Source organism: Erythrolamprus reginae, chromosome 1, assembly GCF_031021105.1.
Source record: "Erythrolamprus reginae isolate rEryReg1 chromosome 1, rEryReg1.hap1, whole genome shotgun sequence".
NCBI lineage: Eukaryota > Metazoa > Chordata > Lepidosauria > Squamata > Dipsadidae > Erythrolamprus > Erythrolamprus reginae.
The window spans coordinates 392578619-392606017 of record NC_091950.1 but is presented as its reverse complement, the minus strand read 5'-3'; the positions used below and the strand labels follow the sequence as shown (position 1 = coordinate 392606017).

Below are 27399 nucleotides of genomic sequence, written 5' to 3'. Positions count from 1 at the left end.
AGCTAAGGCAACGGCTTGCATGCCACCTGTGGCACCTGTGCCAAAGGTTCGCTATCACTGCACTATAGCAAAAAACCGTCCAAGGGATGAATAAATAACATTTCAAAGTTGTGAAAAGTGCAGGTAATCCTCGACTTAGAACTAAGCCCCACAATAGCCGCGAGAGCTATCGTGGGGCTTCCAAGATTCGCCCACGTTTCTACAACACTCCGTGGCCTGCACTGGCTGCCGATCAGTTTCCGGTCACAATTCAAAGTGTTGGTAATGACCTTTAAAGCCCTACATGGCACTGGACCAGAATACCTCTGGAACCACCTTCTACCGCACGAATCCCAGCGGCCGATAAGGTCCCAAGAGTTGGCCTTCTCCGGGTCCCGTCGACTAAACAATGCCGTTTGGCAGGCCCCAGGGGAAGAGCCTTCTCTGTGGCGGCCCCGGCCCTCTGGAATCAACTTCCCCCGGAGATTAGAACGGCCCCCACCCTCCTTGTCTTTCGCAAGTTACTTAAGACCCACTTATATCGCCAGGCATGGGGGAATTAAGACATCTCCCCCAGGCTTATTATATTTCATGTTTGATGTGTATGTGCTGTATGGTTTTTAATTGTTGAGGTTTTTACATATTTTATTATTAGATTTGTTCCATTGTTATACTGTTTTTATTACTATTGTGAGCCGCCCCGAGTCTTCGGAGAGGGGCGGCATACAAATCTAATAAATTGAATAGAATAGAATAATTGTTTAGTGACTCTTTGAAGTTACAGCAGCACTGAAAAATGTCACTTATGGATGCTTTTCAAATGACTGTTGTGGCATCTCCTTTGTCAAACAGTCAACATTTGGATGATTGGCAACCGGCTGTGTGTTTATAACAGTTTCAGTATCCCAAGGTCATGTGAGCACCTTTTGAGACCTTCTGACTAGCGAACTCCACCAGGAAACCACATTGACTTAACAATTGCAGTGATTCACTTAGAACTAAGAAGAAATTTCCTGGCAGAACAATTAATCAGTGGAACAGCTTGCCTCCAGAATTTGTGAATGCCCCAACACTGGAAGTTTTTAAGATGTTGGATAACCATTTGTTTGAAGTAGTGTAGGGTTTCCTGCCTAAACAGGGGGTTGGACTAGAAGACCTCCAAGGTCCCTTCCAACTGTTGTTGTTGTTATTATTATTATTATTAATAATAATTAATTAATTAATTAATAATTAATAATTAATAATTATTATTAATAATAATAATAATAATAATAATAATAATAATTTATTAGATTTGTATGCCGCGGCTTACTTAACAATTGCAGTGATTCACTTAACAGTTGTGGCAAGAAAGATTTAAAAAATAGGTCAAAATTTACTCAACTTTCTTGCTTAGTAATAGAAATTTTGAATTATTGTCATAAATTGAGGACTATCTGTGCAGGATTGCCTACAGATCAAGTAAGGAGACAACTGAAGGGACCTCAATGAGAGCCAACAATTGGTAGGTTTTCCAAAGTTATCTCTATCGCCTGTTGCCATGCGTGGAAAGTAGAGCAACGCTGAAATAAACAATGCAGGGAGCCCCAAACTCTGCGGAATGGCTTACCACATTGACTCCGTAATGAATGTGTGCCAACGTGATGACGGTGGTGATTAAATAAAGGAGATTCGTTTCCTGTTCTGGTACCAAGTCTGACATCACTACAAAGATGACAAGCGCAAGTGGAAGAAGCAGCCAGTTTAGCGGCTGACACCGAGTGCTGCTCATCTGACTGACGATCAATTGACACTGGAAGAAAGGGCAAAACATCAAAAGGAAGTTAGGGGGAGAAGAAGGAAAATTGGAGTTTGGTTTGCCTCCCAATCTAGGTTAGATGAGAATTTCTGAGAATTACAGTCTGAATTTATTTATTTATTTATCCATCCATCCATTTATCCATCCATTTATCCATCCATTTATCCATCCATCCATCCATTTATTAGATTTGTATGCCGCCCCTCTCCGAAGACTCGGAGCAGCTCACAACAGCCACTGAATTATTATTATTATTATTATTTATTATTAATCAGATTTGTATGCCGCCCCTCTCCGTAGACTCGGGGCGGATAACAGCAATAATAATACAATGTAAACAAATCTAATATTTAAGTTAATTTTAAAAAACCCAATTTAAGAAACCAATCATACATACTGACATACCATGCATAAATTTTATAAGCCTAGGGGGAAGGGAAAGTCTCAATTCCCCCATGCCTGACGACAGAGGTGGGTTTTAAGGAGCTTACGAAAGGCAAGGAGGGTGGGGGCAACTCTGATATCTGGGGGAGTTGGTTCCAAAGGGTCGGGGCCACGACAGAGAAGGCTCTTCCCCTGGGTCCCGCCAAACGACATTGTTTAGTTGACGGGACCCAGAGAAGGCCAACTCTGTGAGACCTAACTGGTCGCTGGGATTCGTGCGGCAGAAGGCGGTCCCGGAGATATTCTGGTCCGATGCCATGAATGCCCCTGTTTCAGTCCGGGGTGGGCTGCTAACCGGAACGCCTAATTGGGCTCCCCTCTGTGGTTCTGGAGGTACCGTGAGTTTGAGCGGAATTATGCTTCTGTGCCTGTGCAGGTAGCAAAATCGCGCACAGAGATGCAGGTGTGCATGTGTTCCGGCAAGATTTTTTGCTGCCGCGCAAGCCGGAACACAGGCACACCTGTATCTCCGTGTGCGATTTTGCTACCTGCACTGGTGCAGAAGCATAATTCCGCTCAAACTCACAGTACCTCCAGGGCTGCAGAGGCGAGCCCAATTAGGTGTTCTGGCTAGCAGCCCTGGTTACAGTCAACACCCAACACCTGTGTCCTTCTTTAGAGTAATCCACTGCTACAGTTGTAAATCATTTGGCGAATGTAAAAGATGCTGAGAATATTTAGACAGTCTTGATTGTCCATTTTGGCTAATTCCATTTAGCAACTGCCCATCATTTTGATGACTATCTAAATATAAGGAGTTGCAAACACCCTGGTTATTATATTATTATTATTATTATTATTATTATTATTATTATTATTATTAATTGGATTTGTATGCCGTCACTCTGTGGGACCTAACTGGTCGCTGGGATTCGCGCGGCAGAAGGCGGTCCCTAAGATAATCTGGTCCGGTGCCATGAAGGGCTTTATAGGTCATAACCAACACTTTGAATTGTGACCGGAAACTGATCTGCAACCAATACAGATTGCGGAGTGTTGGTGTAAAATGGGCATATTTGGGAAAGCCCATGATTGCTCTCGCAGCTGCATTCTGCACGATCTGAAGTTTCTGAACACTTTTCAAAGGTAGCCCCATGTAGAGAGCATTACAATAGTCAAACCTCAAGGTGATGTGGGCATGAGTGACTATGAGCAGTGACTCCTGGTCCAAATAGGGCCGCAACTGGTGCACCAGGCGAACCTGGGCAAACGCCCCCCTCACCACAGCTGAAAGATGTTTCTCTAATGTGAGCTGTGGATCGAGGAGGACGACCAAGTTGCGGACCCTCTCTGTGGGGGTCAATAACTCCCCGCCCAGGATGATGGACGGACAGATAGAATGGTTCCTTCTAACATGAAATGTGCTTTCTTTGCACATAACAAACTTTGCTAAATAGACTTTCAATTACTCTGAGTTCTGTATTGTTTGGTTTTGGCTTCCTTACATGCCTTTTATCTTTCCCACCATGCCGACTGGACGAATTCTAGGAGCTGAAGTCTACATATCTTAAAGTTGCTGAGGTTGAGAAACACTGCTCTGGAACATAAGAGAATCAGGCATCGAGAAGAGACCATTTTTAGACTCTCACATCCAAACTTGTGTCCTGTCTCATCTGATGGCTATATAGAAGAAATTGGGGAGTTGAAGGTCATGTATCTTAAAGTTGCCAGGTTTGAAAAAATGTGAACTGGCTTTCTAAATAATGGATTCTATCACTCTTGATGGTAACAGTAGTTAACTGTTAAAAGCAATTTTTAATAGTATTTCATCAGAATCTGCTTTCCTGCATTGTAAATCCATTGATCTTTACAATCCCTGTCCTGAAAAAATACAGAACCTGTTGTCATCTTTTGGGCGTTATCCTTTTAGATCAGGGTGCAACAAATATATCCGAAGGCTTACAGGTGGACTCTTAGCCTTTCTTTAGAAGCTTCCAGGCTGGGAGGGGCCAAATGTTTAATTAAATATTTAATTAAATTAAAGCACCATTTATTTTTAAAGCACTCATTTCAATCCCCACCCAAAAACCTGCTCTTGGCTCTGTCTAATTCTAGAAAAACAACCTCAATGGCTCTCAGATCAATGGAAACTGCCCACCCGTTATGGTTATTTCTACCTAAGCTGCGGTGGCGCAGTGGCTGTAATGCAGTACTGCAGGCTACTTCTGCTGTCTGCCGGCTCCCTGCAATTTGGCAGTTCAAATCTCACCAGGCTCAAGGTTGACTCAGCCTTCCATCCTTCCAAGGTCGATAAAATGAGGATTCAGAGTCAGCCTACTGCAATAGGCTGACTCTGTAAGCCGCTTAGAGTGGGCTGTACAGCACTGTGAAGCGGTATATAAGTCTAAGTGCTATTACTTAATCAGCCCCTCGCTTCCTCTTTAGGTTTCTCTGGTTAAGTGGTGTTGAACTGTAACCACCAGCAGTGCTGGCAGTCATGTCAGCTAACTGTAGAAACTGTGGGAGGTGTGTGTGTGTGTGTGTGTGTGTGTGTGTGTGTGTGTGCATGAGAGAGGGAGGGAAGAACGATACTAAAAGGATGCCTCTATATGGGGCTACCTTTGAAAAGTGTTCGGAAACTTCAGATCGTGCAGAACGCGGCCGCAAGAGCCATTGTGGGGCTTCCCAGATTCGCCGTGTCTCGTGGCCTGCATTGGCTGCCGATCAATTTCCAGTCACAATTCAAAGTGTTGGTTATGACCTTTAAAGTCCTACATAGCATTGGACCACAGTACCTCCGGAACCGCCTGCTACCGCACGAATCCCAGCGACCGATAAGGTGCCACAGAGTTGGCCTTCTCCAGGTCCCGTCGACTAAGCAATGTCGTCTGGCGGGCCCCAGGGGAAGAGCCTTCTCTGTGGCGGCCCTGGCCCTCTGGAATCAACTCCCCCCGGAGGTTAGAACTGCTCCCACCCTCCTTGTCTTTCGTAAACTACTCAAGACTCACCTATACCGCCAGGCATGGGGGATTTGAGACATCTTTCCCCCAGGCTCCTTATAATTTATGTTTGGTATGTATGTGTTGTCTGGTTTTAATATGATGGGGTTTTAGTTATTTCTTTTAATATTAGATTTGTGCCACTATACTATTGTTTTTATCATTGTTGTGAGCCACCCCGAGTCTTCGGAGAGGGGCGGCATACAAATCTAATAAATAATAATAATAATAATAATGATGATGATGATGCCTGGTTAGGCTCACACAAATGGACTAATAATCCAAGCGACTTTCTTCCTCTTGACCCCTGAGCCTTTTGGAAGCCTGACTTTGAAACAGAACGAGTGAAACTTACAGAGATGTTTGCGAAGGCCGTCCCAACCATGAAATAGAAAAGGCGCGGATGGGTCTCCAGGACATTGGTTGGTGACTGGAAGATCCAAGCCATGCACAAAATGAAGAGGAGGACCGGCGATAAGAAAGGCAGCATGGTTTCATAGAAGGACTGGTGCTTGAGAGTGCCTTTGGCGTAGGCTCTGAAGGACAGGAGATAGCAAACAAGAGCTTGGTGAATGAGTGGGCCAAAGCAAGGTCATTTGTCAGTGGGGAGAGCCAACATTTCAATGGCAGTTGGGAGCCTGCAGCCACAATGGGAGTGGCTGATATCTCCATGCCCCTCCTGAACTTGAGCCGAGGTTTGCCCAATGCACTTTGCTTTTCCAACACTATCTCTGCAATGTGCAGGTGCTATACCCTTGACAATACAAAACACTTACTTGTAGTAATTGTTCAAGCTCATGGGAACAGTCACAGTAAGTGCACAGCCTACAAGGGAAAAGAAAGAACCAATTAACTTTTCCAACGAATCTGTATTTCTCCTTCAAATAAAAGCGAGAGATGCAACCAAACTCTATCCTGATTATTTTCTTTCTATTTTGGGAGCTCTGCATACTGTTATAAGGCAGCATTTACACTGTTAAATCATAATCAAGCAAATCTTACATGCCATGTAAAGTTTGAACTGAGCAAAAAATAATAATCAGTAGATATCACAAATAATTTCACATGCTGCCTGTTAATTGAACTTTTTTTTTAAAAAAAATGGGCCACTGAGTTGTAACTTACATTTGCATCAAAAATTAATATACTCAGGCCTAATATTTACAATCTTATTAATATGATTATTTGCAGTTTTCAAAAACAACTATCATTCCAGGCAAGGAATTAATAACTTGGAGCCTGTAACTTATTCCCCTCCCCTTCCCAAGACCTCCAAAAGTGCATTACAAAAAAATCAGTTCATACTGATCCACAATGGTATATAGTTTTTAGATTTTGAATGGGAGCAGCAATAAAATAGATGTAATAAACATCCAATAGTCTTGATGCTTACCTCCCCGAATCTCAAAAATGTCAAATCTCGCCTGTCCCCCATGGAGACATCACAACAAAACTCCATCCACTGTGGCCCCCTCCAGCTATATATAAATAATGCATGTGTCCATTTACACTTATATTTGCTTTATATTAGCTCATGTAAGAATTATAAATACTTGATGCGAGGTGGAGTAGCTATTGCCTACATTTATAATACACAAGGAGAAATCTGTATCTGATTGTAAATTGCTGAGGATCAAGAAAATAATTTTTATACACTTATTATTTTTACTATTGTGCATATGTTGTCATGTATTTTCATATCTTGGCAGGCAGCAGTGTCTGGGGCTATTTGTCTCGCCTAAAGAAGCTAACCTGATGTTATGCATGGTTAATACTTCAATGGGAGACAACGATGGCATCAAACATATAGATTTGGATTCTAGAACAAGTAAGTAGAAACCACTTCTCTATTATTGCCAAGAAAATCAATCTGTATAGTTTGGGTATTTGTTCATTTAATTTATTTTAGAATTAAACGAGATACTGTGGTTAATACAGATTATTGTCCCAAAGATACTTTTCCAAAAACCATGTAGATCACCTTGATATGTAATGTATCTGCATAGAGTTGTAGATCACATTATTTTAAAGTGTGTAAAATATGTTGAAACAGATCTATATTTTTGCTGATGTTAAAGGAATGAAAGCACCTTAAAGTTAACATGGTAATTGGACCAGATTACCTCCGGAACTGCCTGCTACCGCACGAATCCCAGCAACCGATAAGGTCCCACAGAGTTGGCCTTCTCCGGGTCCCGTCGACTAAACAATGTCATTTGGCGGGCCCCAGGGGAAGAGCCTTCTCTGTGGCGGCCCCAGCCCTCTGGAACCAAATCCCCCCGGAGATTAGAATTGCCCCCACCCTCCCTACTCAAGACTCATTTATACCGCCAGGCATGGGGGAGTTGAGATATTCCTTCCCCCTAGGCCATTACAAGGTATGCATGGTATGTTTGTGTGTATGTTTGGTTTTATAATAAGGGTTTTTAGTTGTTTTATTATTGGATTGTCACATGCTGTTTTTATCATTGTTGTTAGCCGCCCCGAGTCTACGGAGAGGGGCGGCATACAAATCCAATAAATAAATAAATACATTTACCATGATGGACTGGGGAGATTGGGATGGAAGTGATGGGCAACATTTCAGCTGCAATTCTGTAACTTGAAATGCAAGGCAGGGGGTATTTTGAAAGTTTTTTTGAAAAGCACAACTACCTTTGGGCTAAAGGTGAATCACCAAGCAGCCCCCAGCTGGAAAATAACCATTTCAGAAGCAACTGGAATAATTAACTAAAGTTTTGCGCACTTTGTGCTCTATGATGTGATTTGGCTGCCTGCCCGAAGAGGGCTCCAAGGTTATACTAGGAATATGATGGATTAGGTTACAGATTCGTGGAAGCTGTAATTTATGTTGCCTGGTATCCAGAAGAAAATGGGGGGTGGGGGGGGGGATAGCAGAGACCCAAACTTGAAACAAAAACTGTATTCCTCTCTCGCTTTCAGAATTTTCTGAATTATTGGGTTGGTCAATAAGAAATACCTTGGTTTAGATGTATGTTGGTTCAGAGAATGTATTCTTAAGAATGTGATGAATATGTCATACTTATTCCAATTTGTTCACATTCGTTTTCCAAATACTTCCCCTAAAATCAGTCTCTAGATTAGTGATGATGAATCTTTTTTTCCTCGGATGCTGAAAGAGCGTGGGTGTGCGCTATCGCACATGTGCGAGTGCCCACACCCATAATTCAATGCCTGGGGAGGGCAAAAACAGCTTCCCTCGCTTCCTGGAGGCCCTCTGGAGGCTGCAAACAGCCTGTTTCCCAACTTCTGGTGGATCCAGTAGGCTCGTGTTTTGCCCTCCCCAGGCTTCAAAGGCTTCCCTGGAGCCGGGGGAGGATAAAAATGCCCTCCCCATCCCCCCAGAGGCTCTCTGGAAGCCAAAAACGCCCTCCCAGAGCATCTGTGCAAGCCAAAAAACAGCTGGCCAGCACTCACATGCCTGTTGGAGCTGAGCTAGGGCAACAGCTCACGTGCCAGCAGATATGGCTCCACGTGCCACCTGTGGCACCTGAGCCATAGGTTCGCCATCACTGCTCTAGACCAGTGTTTCCCAACCTTGGCTACTTGAAGATATCTGGACTTCAACTCCCAGAATTCCCCGGCCAGAGAATGCTGGCTGGGGAATTCTGGGAGTTGAAGTCCAGATACCTTCAAGTGGCCAAGGTTGGGAAACACTGCTCTAGACAATTCTTTTTGTTAATTTCCAACAAGTCAGTGTTGATTCCTAGTGACAAATATGGATAGGTTTTCTCCATGATAATCTCTTTCTAATTCAGTCTTCCAAAAGTGCATTTATAGTCTCTGGGACTGAGTATATTAACCTTATTGCTGATCATTCGCTTATAATTTCACCAGGAGGCAACTCTGGGCAGCTTAAAACAATAGAAGTAATAAAATCATACAGACACATGTATCTGACTACAATGTTATCTGACTTCTCTTTCACTCTTCTTAGTTTTAGAACAGGAGTCTTCAAACTTGGCAACTTTAAGACTTGTGGACTTCAATTCCCCAAATTCTTCAGCCAGCATAGCATAAGCTGGCTGGAGAATTCTGAGAGTTGAAGTTCACAAGTTCACAAGTTGCCAAGTTTGAAGACCTCTGCTTTAGAACCTTCTCCAGAGAACTTGAGTCTCTGCATTTATGTGTTTGAAGCTAGATAATTTAAGCCTGGTCATTTGTGCCCTGAGTGATAAACTCTGGGTTAATTTGTTTGATGATTCACTGGTTTATTTTTTTCAAAATATCCTCAGGTGTCTTCAACACTAAGTTCAAAAGTCTCAATACCTTCTTATCCCACTTTTTCAGAGTTCAGCTTTCACTTTCATGGAGTGTCCTAGGAAATACCATTGTTCACACAATTCTTATCTGTTGTAGTTGTGCCTTTTGCAAGGCCTTCATGGCTGCTCTACCAAGTGCTAGTCTGTAGCACATTTCTTGAGTGCTCACTGCTTCACCTTTGATCCTAAAAGGCAGAAACTATCTTCCACTTGGATATTTCATGATCAATTCTAACACTTTACTTTTACATGCACTTAATCACCTTGCTGTATGCAACTCATTGGCTACAATGCAGAACGGACTGAAACCTGGTGGCAGTTTTAGACTTTCAACAAAAATGTCATCTGGTGTGAGATATTCTGCAACAAATAGCTTCTCAGTGTGACCGCCTCCCATCCCCATCGCGTAAGAAAATTCAGCATAAACAACGAACATTTTCTTGATAGAGACATGTTGGTACAAAGCAGCTTGAAAGATAAAGGTTTCTGCAAGCATCTTCTTACCGATAATCATTGCGACGAACAAGTCTTTATATAAAAAATGAAACAGGAAAGGGTTGTACCAGGCCTCTACTCCTATGATGGCTGTCACGATGTATACTACTGAAATGGTCTGGAAAAGAAGGCAGAATTACAGATCTTTATAATAATCACCTATCCAGCATTTCCAATTAAGAAAATTGTCCAGAGATTTTAAAAAATAATGTAACATGAATGTTGTTGGTGGAAATATAATAATACTAATACTAATAATAATAATAATCATAATCATAATACTAATACTACTACTACTAATAATAATAATAATCATAATAATAATAATAATAATTTATTAGATTTGTATGCCGCCCCTCTCCGAAGACTAGGGGCGGCTCACAACAGTAATAAAAAAAGTATAGCAATGGAACAAATCTAATAATAAAAAATATATTAAAAAACCCAACAATTAAAAACCATACAGCACATACATACCAAACATAAAATATAAAAAGCCTGGGGGAGATGTCTTAGTTCCCCCATGCCTGGCGATATAGGTGGGTCTTGAGTAACTTGCGAAAGACAAGGAGGGTGGGGGCCGTTCTAATCTCCGGGGGGAGTTGATTCCAGAGGGCCGGGGCCGCCACAGAGAAGGCTCTTCCCCTGGGGCCCGCCAAACGACATTGTTTGGTCGACAGGACCCGGAGAAGGACAACTCTGTGGGACCTTATCGGCCGCTGGGATTCGTGCGATAGAAGGCAGTTCCGGAGGTATTCTGGTCCAATGCCATGTAGGGCATTGTATCCCCAAAAATGTGTTTTCTTCTAACCCTGGGTCTAATACAACTGCATGTCCAAGTGCTAGTGATTAGTGCAAAGAGCAAAGCTAACTTTTCTTACTAAAAGAAAAGGGAAGGAGCTATAAACCAAGGCAGCCTCTCCCAAACTAGGCATCCTACAAGTATTTGCATTTCTGTACCTATTTTACTGAGAATGCTGGAAGCTGGCATCTGGAAAGTCTCCTATCGGAAACTGGCCCAGAAAATACCCCAATATTTTAAAGCTAAGCTTAATGCAAAATTATATCTCGAGAGATGATCAATCAAGGCGCTCTTATGAAATAGTCCCCACGAACTTGCCCATTCACAAAATGATTGTGCTGCGTTATGGTGGCGCAGTGGTTAGAAGGCAGTACTGCAGGCTACTTCTGCTGACTGCCAGCTGATTGCAGTTTGGCAGTTTGAGTTTCACCAGCTCAAGAAGAGGGAGATTATGATCCCGCTATATAGAGTGCTGGTGAGACCACGTTTGGAATACTGTGTTCAGTTCTGGAGACCTCACCTACAAAAATATATTGACAAAATTGAACAGGTCCAAAGACGGGCTACATGAATGGTGGAAGGTCTTAAGCATAAAACGTATTAGGAAAGACTTCATGAACTCAATCTGTATAGTCTGGAGGACAGAAGGGAAAGGAGGGACATGATCGAAACATTTAGATATGTTAAAGGGTTAAATAAGTGTTTTTAATAGGAAAGTGAACACAAGAACAAGGGGACACAATCTGAAGTTAGTTGGGGAAAAGATCAAAAACAATGTGAGAAAATATTATTTTACTGAAAGAGTAGTAGATCCTTGGAACAAACTTCCAGCAGACATGGTTGGTAAATGCACAGTAACTGAATTTAAACATGCCTGGGATAAACATATACCCACCCTAAGTTAAAATACAGAAAATAGTATAAGGGCAGACTAGATGGACCATGAGGTCTTTTTCTGCCGTCAGTCTTCTATGTTTCTAAGATTGATTCAGCCTTCCATCCTTCCAAGGTGGGTAAAATGAAGACCCAGATTGTCAGGGGCAATATGTTGACTCTGTAAACCGCTTAAAGAGGCTTGTAAAGCACTGTGAAGTGGCATATAAATCTAAGTGCTGTTGCTTTTTGCATGGGGAATATCAACCATCAGTGAGCATCAGAAAGCTTTGCGGACATCCTGAAGGGATTTGGGGTGCCCAATGTGGAGAAAATATGATTGGGGGCGACATAGTATCAGTGTTCGGGTACGTAAAAAGACGCCATAGGGAAGAGGATCAGATAAGATTTTCCTTTTGCCATAGAAATGTAAAGCAGAAATAAAGAGTTTAAATTATAGCTTCCTAAACTTCATTTGAATAGGAGAAAACTGTCCCAACAGTAAGATCTCTGTAAGTCTGTAGTCTACGTATAAAGGCTATGAGTTTTTAAGACGCGGGAGAGCCAGCTATCAAGAATGGTTTCTCTGTAGATAGCAGAGTGTTGTAAAAGATGACCTTCGTAGTCCTTTCTCATTACAGTGATAACTTGTCTTACAAACTTAATTGGTTCCGGGACGAGGTTCTTAAGGTGAAAGGTTTGTAAGATGAAACAATGTTTCCCATAGGAATCAATGGAAAAGAGATTAATGCGTGCAAGCCCAAAATTCACCCCTTTTGCCAGGCGAAGCGCCCGTTTTTGCGCTGCTGGGATTCCCCTGAGGTTCCCCTCCATGGGAAACCCCATCTCCGGACTTCTGTGTTTTTGCAGGGAAATCACAGCATTTCCAGACCTCTGTGTTTTTGCGATATTGCGATTTCACCGAGGCTCCCCTTGCTAGGAAACCCCACCTCCAGACTTTCATTGCCAGCAAAGCGCCCGTTTTTACGCTGCTGGAATCCCCTGCTGGGATTCCCCTGCAGCATCACAAAAACACGGAAGTCCAGAGGTGGGGTTTCCCATGGAGGGGAGCCTCAGAGGAATCCCAGCAGCACAAAAACAGGTGCTTCGCTGGCAACAGAAGTCCGGAGGTGGGGCATCCCAGCGGCGGTGGTGGGTTTGTAAGGTGAAAATAGTTTGTAAGAAGAGGCTGTGTTCAGTTCTGGAGACCTCACCTACAAAAAGATATTGACAAAATTGAACGGGTCCAAAGACGGGCTACAAGAATGGTGGAAGGTCTTAAGTATAAAACGTATCAGGAAAGACTTAATGAACTCAATCTGTATAGTCTGGAGGACAGAAGGAAAAGGGGGGACATGATCGAAACATTTAAATATATTAAAGGGTTAAATAAGGTCCAGGAGGGAAGTGTTTTTAATAGGAAAGTGAACACAAGAACAAGGGGACACAATCTGAGGTTAGTTGGGGGAAAGATCAAAAGCAACATGAGAAAATATTATTTTACTGAAAGAGTAGTAGATCCTTGGAACAAACTTCCAGCAGACGTGGTAGATAAATCCACAGTAACTGAATTTAAACATGCCTGGGATAAACATATATCCATCCTAAGATAAAATACAGAAAATAGTATAAGGGCAGACTAGATGGACCATGGGGTCTTTTTCTGCCGTCAGACTTCTATGTTTCTATGTTTCTAGGCAAAAAAATCTTAAACCCCGGGTTCGTATCTCGAAAAGTTTGTATGACAAGGCGTTTGTAAGACGAGGTATCACTGTATTTGCATTTTACAGAAGGATGGTGTATATGGGTATTCAGGGACTAGTAAATTTTACGGAAAGGGGAGTTGGACTGCCCCAATAGTCTTTTTTAAAAAAATCACAGAACACATTCTATAGGCTAAAGGCATGACTGTATAAAGTTTAATATTATGAAAGATATATACAGTAGTCCCTCGCTATACCGCGCTTCACCTACTGCGGCTTCACTTCATCGCGGGTTTTCAAGAAATATTAATGAGAAAAATCATTCGCGGATCTTCACTGGTTCGCGGGTTTCTGAGGAAGTCGATCGGCAGATTTAAACAGCCCGCGGAACTCGATCGGCAGGTTTTTTTTAAAAAAAAAATATCTAAAATTGTAAATACTGTATTTAAATACTGTATCTAAAATAAATACTGTGTGGGAAGGGTTTATAAACACTTAAAACAATGAAAACCTACCAAACAATTACAATATAAATACTTAAATAAGTACTATCAGTCGATAAATTCCCCATCGCGGATTTCACCTATCGCGGTCAGGTCTGGAACGTAACACCAGCGATAGGTGAGGGGCTACTGTACACTATTCATGGACCAATTTAGCTGAATCTTGAAATCACACACAGAAAGGAGGACAGGCAGAAACATTTCATCCATTGTTCTCCATTTACAGTTATGAGAGTTCGGATTTTTATTAATGGGCTTCGGATGTAATTTCTCTCCTAAATTTATGAGTGAGACTGTATATGGAAGATAATGAATCAGACTTTAGTGTGGAGGGGGGGAAAAAATCGAGGTCCCCTCTGCTCAGCCATGCAAGTATTTAAGTCCAAGTCAATAAAACCCGCAGGCAGCAAACGTAAGAGGGCAAAGGGCTCTTTTAAGGTTCCAACGTGGCGAGTGATGGTTCAGAAAGTGTTCAGTGGAGCATCCCAGAAGAGCGGAAGGAAAGTGCCTGCCAGCCAGCATTCGGGGAGGAGTGGACAACTAACACCAACCAAAACAACTATAATTGGTAGCTATTTCTCAAACAAAAAAAGCTACTTTTATCACTCCATTCCACCCACTATGTTGCTGTGTTTGTCCATGAAACATGCAGATGAAGAGAAACACATGCTTTGATTTTTAGAATTATATGTCACAAGAGGCATGACTTTAGAGGAGACGTACCCTCCACTCACTTCCTCCTGTGTACAAAGCTAAGGCCTTATCCAAAACATCTATCCCTTAGAATTTTTCAAAGTATTTTAAAAATGCATCTTCTTCTTGCTTTGTTAAGGATTCAATTTAAAAGCTAGTCAAAAGTGTTATCTTCTTCATCTTTTTTTAAGTAGCTGGGAGCGCGTGTGTGCACGCACACAGGACATCCCTTGATAGCCCAAATGAATAGATGCAGATACAGTGATACCTCGTCTTACAAACGCCTCGTCATACAAACATTTCGAGATACAAACCCGGGGTTTAAGATTTTTTTGCCTCTTCTTACAAACTATTTTCACCTTACAAACCCACTGCCACCGCTGGGATACCCCGCCTCCGGACTTCTGTTGCCAGCGAGGGCACCTGTTTTTTGCGCTGCTGGGATTCCCCTGAGACTCCCCTCCATGGGAAACTCCACCTCCGGACTTCGCTGGCAAGGGAAGTCTGGAGGTGGGGTTTCCCAGCGAGGGGAGCCTCAGTGAAATTGCAGCAGTGAAATTGCACAGAGGTCCGGAGGTGGGGTTTTGAGGACTTCGGTGTTTTTGCAATGCTGCAGCAGAAAAACGGGTGCTTCGGCTGGCAAAAGGGGTGAATTTTGGGCTTGCACACATTAAACGCTTTCCCATTGATTCTTATGGGAAACATTGTTTCGTCTTACAAGCGTTTCACCTTAAGAACCTCATCCCAGGACCAATTAAGTTTGTAAGACAAGGTATCACTGTATTTATTTATTTATTATTATTTATTAATTGGATTTGTATGCCGCCCCTCTCCCAGGACTCGGGGCGACTCACAAAGTATCAAAATTACAAAGCAGTATACATCTCAAAAAATCCAATTATTATGACTAAAAGAACTTAAAAACTCCAATATAATTAAAAAAAACACATTCATCACCATTCACTCCATAAATACACCAAGACTGTATATTACTGTATATCTATTACTGTATATTTCAATTTCATTATGCTCAAATAGAATTTCTTCAATTGTTGTTTGCATCATTTCTCAGTGTTTGGCTAGAATGTTTGAACAGACATTCAACTGGGTTCACGTGAGTTACCTAAGGCCAACTGATTACTGACTACAGCAGTAAACAGAAATCAGGAGAACAGCTGCCAAATTTAATCTCTAAATAGTAGTTGCTCCATATCGAATGAAATCCTACAAGCCTGATAGGTCATTGCAATGACTCTGCGCAAATACCATGGCCCTTATACATCATTGTAATGAATGGAAACTGGTTAAAGATTCAGGGCAAAAAAATATATCCTTCCTTTAGACTTTGCCACTTGTGGAACCCACCAGTTAGTTTCGTTTGCAAACCATAAGAAAGGTGGCTCAGACAAACTTTTTGATTTATGACACTTTTTCTTAACTTTTTAGGGGGGATTTTGTGTAACCTCTACTAGTCTGTCACAAAGAAGTCTGATTGCATTAGTATGTACTTGGAACTGAGTGGTAAATTACACATACAAGAACATCCGTCCCCTGAGAGGAGCGGGATATAAATCCAATCAATCAATCAATCAATCAAAATTTCAAGATCTCCATTGCTTTAGATTAAGTTAGGGCTCTTAAACTGTAGGTCATAGCCTCTCAAGTAATAAATACCATTCCAAAATATATGTACACAACAAAAAATTAGAATGGCCGTCTCAAAAATAAAAATCCATATTTCAGAAATTATGTGAAACTGAACAAGTTTCTATTTAGTATTTAAACTAACGTTTAAATATGACTATTTCCAATACAATTTTATTTTATAAAGCTGTATTGCTGTATTAGTTGATTCTATGCACATTCAAACATAATTAATTTAACTAATTAATTTTCATTATGCAACGTGGTTATTTCTCACCCAACTCTAATCTGAGTGAAATCATTAAAATGGGGGATGGGATTATGATGTCCCATAATTTAATGCATTGTTTCAGAAGGTCCTGGCACCAAAAGGTTTGAAAACTGCAGGGTTAAATCATTTGTACATCTTATTTCAAGCCTCCTAAAGAAATCTCACATAAAATAAATGGGGCTTTAACCTGAAAGTGGTAATAAGCGGACTGCATTGGCTGCCAATTTGTTTTCAGACTCAATTCAAAGTGTTGGTTATGACCTATAAAGCCCTACATGGCATCGGACCAGATTACTCGCGGGACTGCCTTCTGCCACCTGAATCCCAGCGTTTGGTCAAGTCCCACAAAGTCGGCCTTCTCCAGGTCCTGTCAACTAAACAATGTTGTTTGGCGGGACCTAGGGGAAGAGCCTTCTCTATGGGGGCCCCGGCCTTCTGGAATCAGCTGCCCCTGGAAATTTGTACTGCCTCCATTCTCTTCGCCTTTTGTAAGTGTCTTAAGACTCATTTATGTTGTCAGGCTTGGGCTGATTAGATCTTAGCCAATGAATGTATGATTTTTGTATGAATGGGTATGATTGATTTTAAAAACAATCAGGCGTTTTAGATAGCTATGTAATTTTAAATTAATTGGATTAATTTTGTCCTAAATTACTGTTTTTTATATGTTGTAAACTGCCCGAGTCTTCTGAGAGAGGCAACATAGAAATCCAATCAATCAATCAATCAATCAATCAATCGCCAGGGAAATGAATGTAAACCCCCGAGAATCAAAACAAGCCAGATCTCTGCCCTCTCCTAAGGCAACCCCATGGCAATGAGTGTGGCAAAAGGCTGATTGACTTACCACCTGGCTGATATCGTAGCCCCAAGGCAGGAAGAGAATCCCTGTATTATACTTCTCCCAATGGGAAAGGATGAATGAGAACAGGACCACCCAGAGGAGCAGGTAGAGGGTAAAAACGCTGACACCATTGGATCCTCGGCCAAAAGTGGAGTAGACCGTCACCACAAAGAACATGCAAGCCCAGCTGTCCAGGCCATGGTCAAACAGTTCCCCAAGTGGGGAGCTGGACTGGGTGCGCCGTGCCTGTTTCCCATCCACACCATCTGAAGAGAGAAAGACGTCACAGAAAGAGAAGGTTAGCCGATTGCTTTCAAATTCTATTGAGTGGCTGGGATTAAAATAGAAGAAGAATACATTAAGGAAAGGAATCGAAGGGAAAACATTTGAGAACTAAGCTTGGTGAGACTTCAACAATTCATAAACCAAGGACCATTTACTTGTGCCATTGTTGTCAAAAATAGTTGGAAGTGCAGGAGGAATTAAGAGGCAGAAAAAAGTCCTTGGTTTCAGATTGTGGTTACCGTATTTTTCGGAGTATAAGACACACCTTTTTCCTCCCTAAAAGAGGCTGATAATTTGGGTACATCTTATACTCTGAATGTAGCTTTTTTTTCAGTCCTAACTAGCTGCTAACGATCTTCCCAGCTCTTACCGTGCAGGTTCTTTCATTGTTTCTCTCTGTGAAGAACTTTTTCCAAGCCCTAAGTCTTTGCCGGGTTTTTTCCATTGTTCTACTTGCTCTGAATGTTTCTTTCCAGGTGCTAATGATATTCCCAGCTCTTACTGGCTTGCATTGTTACTCTCTCCAAATAAAGTTCTTTTTAAAGCCCTAATCAGGGTACATAATGAGGTCCCACAGAGTTGGCCTTCTCTGGGTCCCGTCCACTAAGCAATGTCGTTTGGCGGGACCCAGGAGAAGAGCCTTCTCTGTGGCGGCCCTGGCCCTCTGGAACCAGCTCCCCCCAGATATCAGAGTTGCCCCCACCCTCCTTGCCTTTCGCAAGCTCCTTAAAACCCACCTCTGTCGTCAGGCATGGGGGAATTGAAATTCCCCTTCCCCCTAGGCTTATAGAATTTATACATGGTATGCTTGTATGTATGAGTGGTTTTTTAAATTGGGCTTTTTTAGATTGTTTTTAATATTAGATTTGTTTACATTGTCTTTTTATATTGTTGTTAGCCGCCCCGAGTCTTCGGAGAGGGGCGGCATACAAATCTAATTAATAATAATAATAATAATAATAATAATAATAATAATAATAATAATAATAATGTACTGAAGCTGACCAGACTAAGGATGCTAGTAAACAGATTCTTTTCCCTTTTTTCCTCCCCCAAAACTAAGGTGCGTCTTATACTCTAGTGCATTTTAGATTCTGGTCTGTCTTATACTCTGAAAAATACGGTAATTGAATCCCTAAAACAACCCCCCCCCTCTCCACTATAAATCCTATTATTTTCCTGTAATTGCTACAGATCCATAACTGTTCTTTTGCAAGACTTCTGCATTCATCTTTAAGTATTCTTGCTACAATTTTTTCCTATGCACACACTACTTTCACTTTACTTTGCTACTAGTAGATACTCTTATTTCCTTTTGTAAAAGCTGATCAGAATATGTTGCTTCCAAAAGAAAACTAAAACAAATTAATTGTGGCTTTCCACTTGCATCTTCCAGACTTTTCTTTCTTGCCCGATAAAACTGAAATGGAGACGCAATGGCTATTTCAGAAATATGAATGCGCAACAGAGAACAGCTTATCTATCCCTCGCCTCTTTGAGAAAAACATCCTCTCCTATTTCAGCCACAAGCATTGGTGGTAAGAGGCAGAATTTACAATCCGTTTGCATATGTATTTTGCACTAGACTTGTAAGAGTAATAAGAGGCAGCTGTTTTATTCAGGGAATTGAGTCTCAATAACATTAATGCTCATTAATATGTTGCTGATTGAATAATTACGGTGCGTAGGAAATTAAAAGTTCTTACCTAGAGTATAAGCTGCAAAATTGAGGAAACCCACTAAGACCCACACTTTGTTTGGAACATGCTTTTGGTCTGGTGCTGCAGGAAAGAGAGTAATTATGAGTCATTATTTCCTCTAGGACAACATTTTTTTCAAACATTTCTGCCATTAAGATCAGGCTCATCCCATTGCAGGCTTATCCAACCTGAAACTCTTTTAATGTTTCGGGACAATAATAAGTCACAGCAGTTGGTTAGCAGCTGATTGGTCTTGCCTGACCTCAAAAAAAGTTTGGGTGAGAAATTACCAGGAAATACTAGCGCTGCAACTTAGAATGAGAAGTTTTTAAAAATCCCAGAAGAAGGCAATGGCAAAGATAATGAGGAAAACCTATTCTAACATTGTTAACTGCTTGTATCAGCAAACCTTTACTTACTATAGAATTCTTAGCAGGTACTACCCAATTGTGAAATGCCACACTTATTGCCATAATTAGAATGTAAATTAGTGATTTGTTTATTCATTCAGCACATTTCTACACCACCCACTACTTGTGACTTTGGGTGGTTTACAATAAATTCATGCTACAATTACAAATTGAAATGCAGATAAAACAGCGGCAGCAAGATCAGTTAATCGGAAAAGAGATATTAATATTAGAATGGGACATATATTTTTATTTATTTATTTATTTATTGGATTTGTATGCCGCCCCTCTCTGCAGACTCGGGGCGGCTAACAACAGTGGTAAAACAACATGAACAATCCAATTAATAAAAACAACTAAAAAACCCTTATTATAAAAAACCAAACATACACACAAACATACCATGCATAACTTGTAATAGCTTAGCGGGAAAGGATAACTTAACTCCCCCATGCCTGGCGACAAAGGTGGGTCTTAAGTAATTTGCGAAAGACAAGGAGGGTGGGGGCCGTTCTAATCTCTGGGGGGAGTTGGTTCCAGAGGGCCGGGGCCGCCACAGAGAAGGCTCTTCCCCTGGGGCCCACCAAACAACATTGTTTGGTCGACGGGACCTGGAGAAGGCCAACTCTGTCGGACCTTATCGGCCCCTGGGATTCGTGCGGTAGAAGGCGGTTCCGGGTGTATTCTGGCCCAATGCTATGTAGGGCTTTAAAGGTCATTACCAACACTTTGAATTGTGACTGGAAACCGATCGGCAGCCAGCCAGACATACAAATTTTCCGGTGGGTGAGGCTCCAAAGCACTGAGACTGAATTGGAAAATTAAAACACTTCAATAATGGGATTAGCTGTGCTTCTTAATGATTTATGCCCCAGCCCCTGCCAAATCAAAACGTACATTGAGAAAACGTATTCTTCCTTGGACACTCCTGGGATACTCGGACTGCAAAACTCAATTTCCTCTCCATTTGGCACAGGACTAACGGAATCAAAATCATCTGGAAAATCATTTATTATATTTTATACTAAGATATAAGGAAACCCTTACCCTGTGAAAGACATGCCAAGTTTCCTTTCAGAAAGGTGTGGGTGTGGCCAGAAGAAGAATGAGATTGCATTTCCATTTAATTAAATGTAGTTATTAATCTTTGGGTGTATGTACATTCTGTGAACTTCTGCTTGCAAATCTTGGGGGAGGGAGGCTGCATTCAATCCAGGGAACTCAAGTTGTATACTGTTACTCTAAAACAGAAGAGATTTATCTGCCCTCATGATCATTTTTGCAAACAAACACGCAGAGGGCAGCTGCTATATACAATTTAGACATCTTAAAACATGTCTATCTTCATGTCTCACTCCCATAGACTGAGGGAAAACCAAAATTATCCATTTCAAAGTAAAAAGAACCACTGAGGCATCTTTGGAGAATTTCACTAAGGATATTCCTCCTTGTAGAGGAAAAGAGATCAAACAACCTACTCCACTGAGTCAGACTTACGGCCTGTTGCTGATTAACCCTAATTTAAACTTAAATATTACTCCTGGACAGTAAATGGATTGTGGCTAAGCCTGCAAGTAATAAATCCAATCATTACAGATAAATAAGATAAAAAGGAGCTCCAGCAAGTTGCAACATGGACTGCTCCTAATCAGTTCCCAACCAGCCATTCAAACTCTGTTTTAATGAATCAAATCTCTTCAATCTGATTTGCTCAACACTGAGTTGTGTGAAACCATACAATTTTGGCTTGTTCTACTTTCGTTACCAAACGCAAGATTGCACAACAGAAGTGAAAGTTTATTTAAATCAGTATCCCGTTCTCCTTGACAGACAACTTTTTGAGCCACCTATCAACCAAACCTGAGGATTAATTAGAAACTGGTATTTAAGATCTCGCTGGAAGCAAGAGACAGCTACCGTATCCTATTTGGAGGCTAATTAGAACTTCATTCAATTTCTCTAATCTGTTTTGGAAACTTCCAATTGGTAGGTATTATCCCCATAGCTGGTGATGAAGAACCCCGCGTCTTATATAAAGGAGTATTTTGTGAATCTCTAACCCAGAGATCTTCAAACATAGCAGCTTTAAGACTTGTGGACTTCAACTCCCAGAATTCTGTTGAATTCAACTTCTTATATATAAAGGAAAATTTTGTGAACCTATAACCCAGAGATCTTCAAACTTGGCAATTTTAAGACCTGTGAACTTCAACTCCCAGATTATGATGGCTGGAGAATTCTGGGAGTTGAAGTCCACAAGTCTTAAAGTAACAATGTTTGAGGACCCTTGCCCCAACCATTTAGTTTCTTTGGACTCCTAGGATAATGGAGGAAAATTAGACTTGTGCACTTTTGTAACACTATACATAACTTTCTGCATCCCATTATTTCTATCCTCTTTCCAATTGTCATTATAGAATAGTTGTTGTTGTTGTTGTTGTTGTTGTTGTTGTTATTATTATTATTATTATTATTATTATTATTATTATTATTATTTAGATTTGTATGCTGCCCCTCTCCGTAGACTCCAGCACATTGATGACTTTTGATTCAGTGCAACATCTGAAATTATTTCTAACAACATTATCATTTTTTTTTTCCAAAAAAGGGAAATTCATTGCTACAATCTAATACAACCCAGTGTTCTGGTAAGACAGTTCAAACAATCCTGCACTACTGGAAATTAAATTTGAGTCTATTAATTTATAGGGCACCCATCACAAAATGTGTTTTCTTAATATGGTTTTGACTATTATTTCTTAATGTATTTTTCCTCATTGATGTTCTATTACAAGTTGCCCCAAGTCTGTGAATTGATGAAACAAACAAAAAAAGCCCCCTTACATTTCTTAATAGGGGTACAATTTGGGTTGTTATGAAAGCGAGTGTAGCTCGGGGCTGTCAAATTCCTGGCCCGTGGGCCAAATGCGTCCACACTGGCCATGTCCAGTTCCTGGTTTAGCAAAGGGAGAAAAAGTCTCAATACCTCACGTGATACTGTCAAGATGACTTGAGTTTGACACCCCTGGTGTATCTGTTAAGATTGATCCAGAACGAGGGAAACCCAAATTCAAGTCTACCTTCAGCCACACCTGCCTTCTCCAATCAGATTCAATCTGTCCAAATCATTCTTCTCAAGAGAAGTTGTGAGTACAGTGATCCCCCGAGTTTCGCGAGGGTTCCGTTCCAAGACCCCTCGCGAAACTCGATTTGTCGCGATATAGCGGTGCGGAAGTAAAACACCATCTGCGCATGCGCACCCTTTTTTTTCATGGCCGCACATGCGCAGATGGTGGAGTTTGCGTGTGGGCGGCGGGGAAGACCCAGGGAAGGTTCCTTCGGCCGCCCAACAGCTGATCTGCTCCGCAGCGCGGCAGCAGCGAGGAGCCGAAGATGGGGTTTCCCCGTTGCCCAGGCAACGGGGAAACCCCATCTTCGGCTCCTCGCTGCTGCCGCGCTGCGGAGCAGATCAGCTGTTGGGCGGCCGAAGGAACCTTCCCTGGGTCTTCCCGCCGCCCAGGCAAAGGGGAAACCCCAAGATCGCTTGCCCGTTCACCCGCCCGCCCGCCCGTTCACCCGCCCGCTCCGCTTGCCCGTTCGCCCGCCCGCTCCGCTTGCCCGTTCGCCCGCCCGGCTGCTCGCTTGCCGCTCGAGAGCAAGAGGGGGAGAGATAGAGAAAGAGAGAGAAGGAAAGAAAAAGATGAGAGGGAGGAATAGAGTGTGAGAGAGGAAGAAGCAAGATAGAGAAAGAGAGAGAGAAAGAAAGATGAGAAAGGAAGGGAGTGACGTCATCGGGTGGAAAAATCGCGATATAGCGTTTCGCAAAGATCGAGAAACTCGGGGGATCACTGTAATCCCTCACTTTGGTGAGATGATGGAGGTCACAGGCAGGAAAACACTAGCTCTTGGACACAGTTCCAAAAGTTTTGAAACAAGCCTTCCCATATTAGCCTCATATTTTGGAAGGTTGTTACAATAGAGTTCTTCTAGAGAAGTTTGGGGTTTATGGACATTACACTGTGTGTCCAACCGTGAGTAAATTGAGCTCCATATATTTTCTCTTTTACTCTGAATGTTTTTTGTACTGTAAATTTGTTTTTGTATGATGATAACTGTCATTAGCCTCCAGATTCAATAAATAAATGGATATTTGTTGTGGTTAGCTCTGGCCCAGCTCCTGCCCCAGGGAATGTGGAGGTGGATATAGGGGAAACTTCAACATGTCATAGGCCTGTGATATTGCCGTTTAGTTTCAGAGTTTAGTTTCCTCGGATGAAGAAGAAGATGGGAGTGACTTGGAAGAGGGGGGCTTGGCACACAGCCTAGGCAGTCAATCTCCATTATCTTCCATTGATTCGGATGAAGACGTCTTGGACCCAAGCAAGCGCAGAATTATGCGTAGAAGAGACCAAGTAAGGACATATTACCGGAGATAAGAGAGGCCACCTGTGTTTGGGTGGGGCTCCAGTAATTAGGGCTGCTGCTATAAACAGCAGCATGTGGGTTTGGCCGTTGTGGAAGAGTATCTGATCGCAGTTCTTCAGGAATCCCATGTTGTTGTTTTCTGGACTTTGTTGATTTTTCACGCCTTTGAAACCAAAGCAGAGCAACGTGTGTGTGTGTGTGTGTGTGTGTGTGTGTCACTTCGTTGGATGAAGAAGGGGTGTGAAGTTTCTTCACAGCTGCTAGCTAAGTACTTAAGGACTGCTTAAGGGAAATTGTACAGACTACCCGGTTGTTTTGGGAGGAGTGCTCTTTGCAATACAAAAAGAGTGCTTAGTTTATTTTGAATTTTGTGATAAAGAACATTGTTTTGAATTTTCAACGTGTGTGTGTGTGTGTGTGTGTGTGTGTGTGTGTGTCTGAAATTTGTACCCTTGAATTTTCGGGAGGCTCCTATCAGAGAGCCCGACAGAACAGGTATTACTATCCAGATTAATGCAACCTCAACAAATTCTGAGCTGTCATCCCAAACAGGTGAGGGGCAGTATATAAATAAAATAATTTGTGGACCCAGATTTAAAGCACCTGCATTATCAGGTACTAAATAGGTAGTTGTCTTACCAACCATTTAACCAATGTTTACTGTTATGATGGCTTTGGGCTTCCAGCTGTTGTAAAACACTGCTATTTCCTGTAGCCAAGTGATTGCAACCTGGGCGACTGGCAATTGGCCTGCATTTACAACTGGTTGCCAAGCACCCTGTGGTCACCATTTGCAACCTTCTCTGCTGGATTTCCCTCTCATCTCTGGAGGCTGGTTGAAAGAGCTGCCTGCCAAAAGGAGCTGAGTTCCTTTAGCAGCGGGAACGGAGCTCAGATTCTGAAAATCTGAGCTATTCCTGCATCCTGTGTAAAACGTTGCCTTTCCCATGTAGAGAGGAGCTTAAATCCTTCAATGGAGTAGAGCAGTGTTTCCCAACCTTGGCAACTTGAAGACATTTGGACTTCAACTCCCAGAATTCCCCAGCCAGCGAATGCTGGCTGGGGAATTCTGGGAGTTGAAGTCCAGATGTCTTCAAGTTGCCAAGGTTGGGAAACACTGGAGTAGAGAAATGAAACTCATATCCTGATGATTTTAAGCTCTGCTTTCTGACCCCAGCAAGGAGTTCATTTATGTGAATGAAAGAAAGCTGACATTCTTTGGCAGGCAGCTCTATCAGCCAGTCACTAGAGATCAGAGGGAGCCAAAATGCATGCAAGATTTTCAGCTCTTGAGTAGATAGATAGGTAGGTGGGTGGATGGATGGATAACCAGATGCCTCAGGTGGGTAGGGAAGGGCCTGGTAGGTAGGTAGGTAGAGAGACAGATAGATAGATGGATAGATGACCGGATGCTTCATGTGAGTAGGAAGAGCCTGGTAGATAGGTAGATAGACAGATAGATGGATAGATAGATAGATGGATGGATGGATAACCAGATGCTCAGGTGGGTAGGGAAGGGCCTGGTAAGTACATAGGTAGGTAGAGACAAAGATAGATAGATAGATAGATAGATAGATAGATAGATAGATAGATAGATAGATAGATAGATAGATAGATAGATGACCGGATGCCTCAGGTGAGTAGGAAGAGCCTGGTAGGTAGGTAGGTAGGTAGACAGATAGATGGATGGATGGATGGATAACCAGATGCCTTAGGTGAGTAGGGAAGGGCCTGGTAAGTACATAGGTAGGTAGACAGATAGATGGATGGATGGATGACCGGATGCCTCAGGTGAGTAGGGAAGGGCCTGGTAAGTACATAGGTAGGTAGAGAGACAGATAGATGGATAGATGGATCGATGGATCGATCGATGACCGGATGCCTCAGGTGAGTAGGAAGGGCCTGGTAGGGAGGTATGTAGGTAGAGAGACAGATAGATGTAAAGTCCTTCATGGTTTGCCATCATAATTTGTGAAGGAATATTTCTTCCTGTAATTTCTAATCGTAGTTTAAGATCCCCTTCAAAGAAGGTATTCTTTCAGAACAATGATGGTTAATCACCAATCTACAGTTGTTAAGTGAACCAATGATTTGCAGTCAGCGCGGTTTTGTCAAAAACTGGCAATATTCTAGTATTTGCCAAAGCTGTTGTAAAATATGGTCGGTAAGACAATGCAAATAACTGTAAATGCAGCCCAACTGCCAATATATAGGAACTGTGACGCTCCTTCAATATACCAGGGTGATATAAAATATATATTTATTTAGGCCCAACCCAGGGCCATTTCAAGGCAGTTAATTTATTCATAGCCGACAAACTATATTCTGTATATATCACATGTTTTTGCTGAATGGCCTAGAGGTTAATTCTCTGCCTTACAAGGCAGAAGCTACAGGATCAAATCCCAGTAAGGGTATGGCTAGCTGATAAGGCCAGAACAAAGACGAAATAGTGCTATCCTAGTCTCCTTTAATTTAAAAAATACAGCAAAAGCATGTGAGATATATATGTATGTGTGTGTGTATGTATGTATGTATGTATGTATGTATGTATGTATCACGTTTTTGCTGAGTTTTTAAAATTAAGGGAGACTAGGATAGCACTATATATATGTGTTCACCCTAGAACAAGGACAGAAGCACCAGCCTGAAGATGACAAGTGGGACTTCGTTGAAACGTCGCTAGAAATCTCTGAATCCTACACGGGAAGAAACCCGAATATGCCAAGACCTTCATACCTGTACCCGTGAAAATCTACAAAAACATATATATGTGTGTGTATATATATATAAACATAGATATGTAAGACTAGGATAGATCTATTTTGGCCTTATCAGCTAGCCATACCCTCACTGGGACTTGAACCTGCAACCTTTGCCTTGTAAGGCAGAGAATTAACCTCTAGGCTACAGTATCCCATCCCTTCAGCTCTCTCTCTCTCTCTCTCTCTCTCTCTCTCTCTCTCTCTCTCTCTCTGTGTATAATATGCATTTTCATTGTGACTTATCATATTTTAGTTTTCATTTTAAATCTCTACACACTATTGTAATTTTAGTATCCTGCAAGCATATATATATAAATATATACTTATTTTGAAGGAGAGCAAATATATTTTTAAATGTCTGTAAAAACTAAATCAAGAAATTGGAAAGTCTAAGAGCACCATAGCAAGACTAGATGGGCAATATTCTAGCAACACAAAGGCTCAGTTCATACATTAAGTTAAACCAGATTATTTTATCCATTGTTTGTTGAGTAAATCTGTGTGGCCCGGCCGTAGCTAAGTATTACTGAATCTGAATATTAA

The 27399-nt window shown here is 41.8% G+C and overlaps 1 protein-coding gene across 2 annotated transcripts in view; it reads right to left on the bottom strand.

Annotated features, from left to right (window-relative positions):
• The window catches only part of SELENOI (selenoprotein I), a 65353-nt gene that overhangs the window by 5546 nt on the left and 32408 nt on the right, over positions 1-27399 (bottom strand). For both annotated transcript variants that reach the window (XM_070734919.1, XM_070734920.1), the window contains exons 4-9: positions 19263-19337; positions 17275-17537; positions 9948-10056; positions 5937-5985; positions 5516-5696; positions 1589-1771 (exon numbers count right to left, since the gene is read on the bottom strand). In XM_070734919.1, the coding sequence (XP_070591020.1) occupies positions 1589-1771; positions 5516-5696; positions 5937-5985; positions 9948-10056; positions 17275-17537; positions 19263-19337 (860 nt within the window). The remainder of the gene's footprint in view (positions 1-1588; positions 1772-5515; positions 5697-5936; positions 5986-9947; positions 10057-17274; positions 17538-19262; positions 19338-27399) is intronic.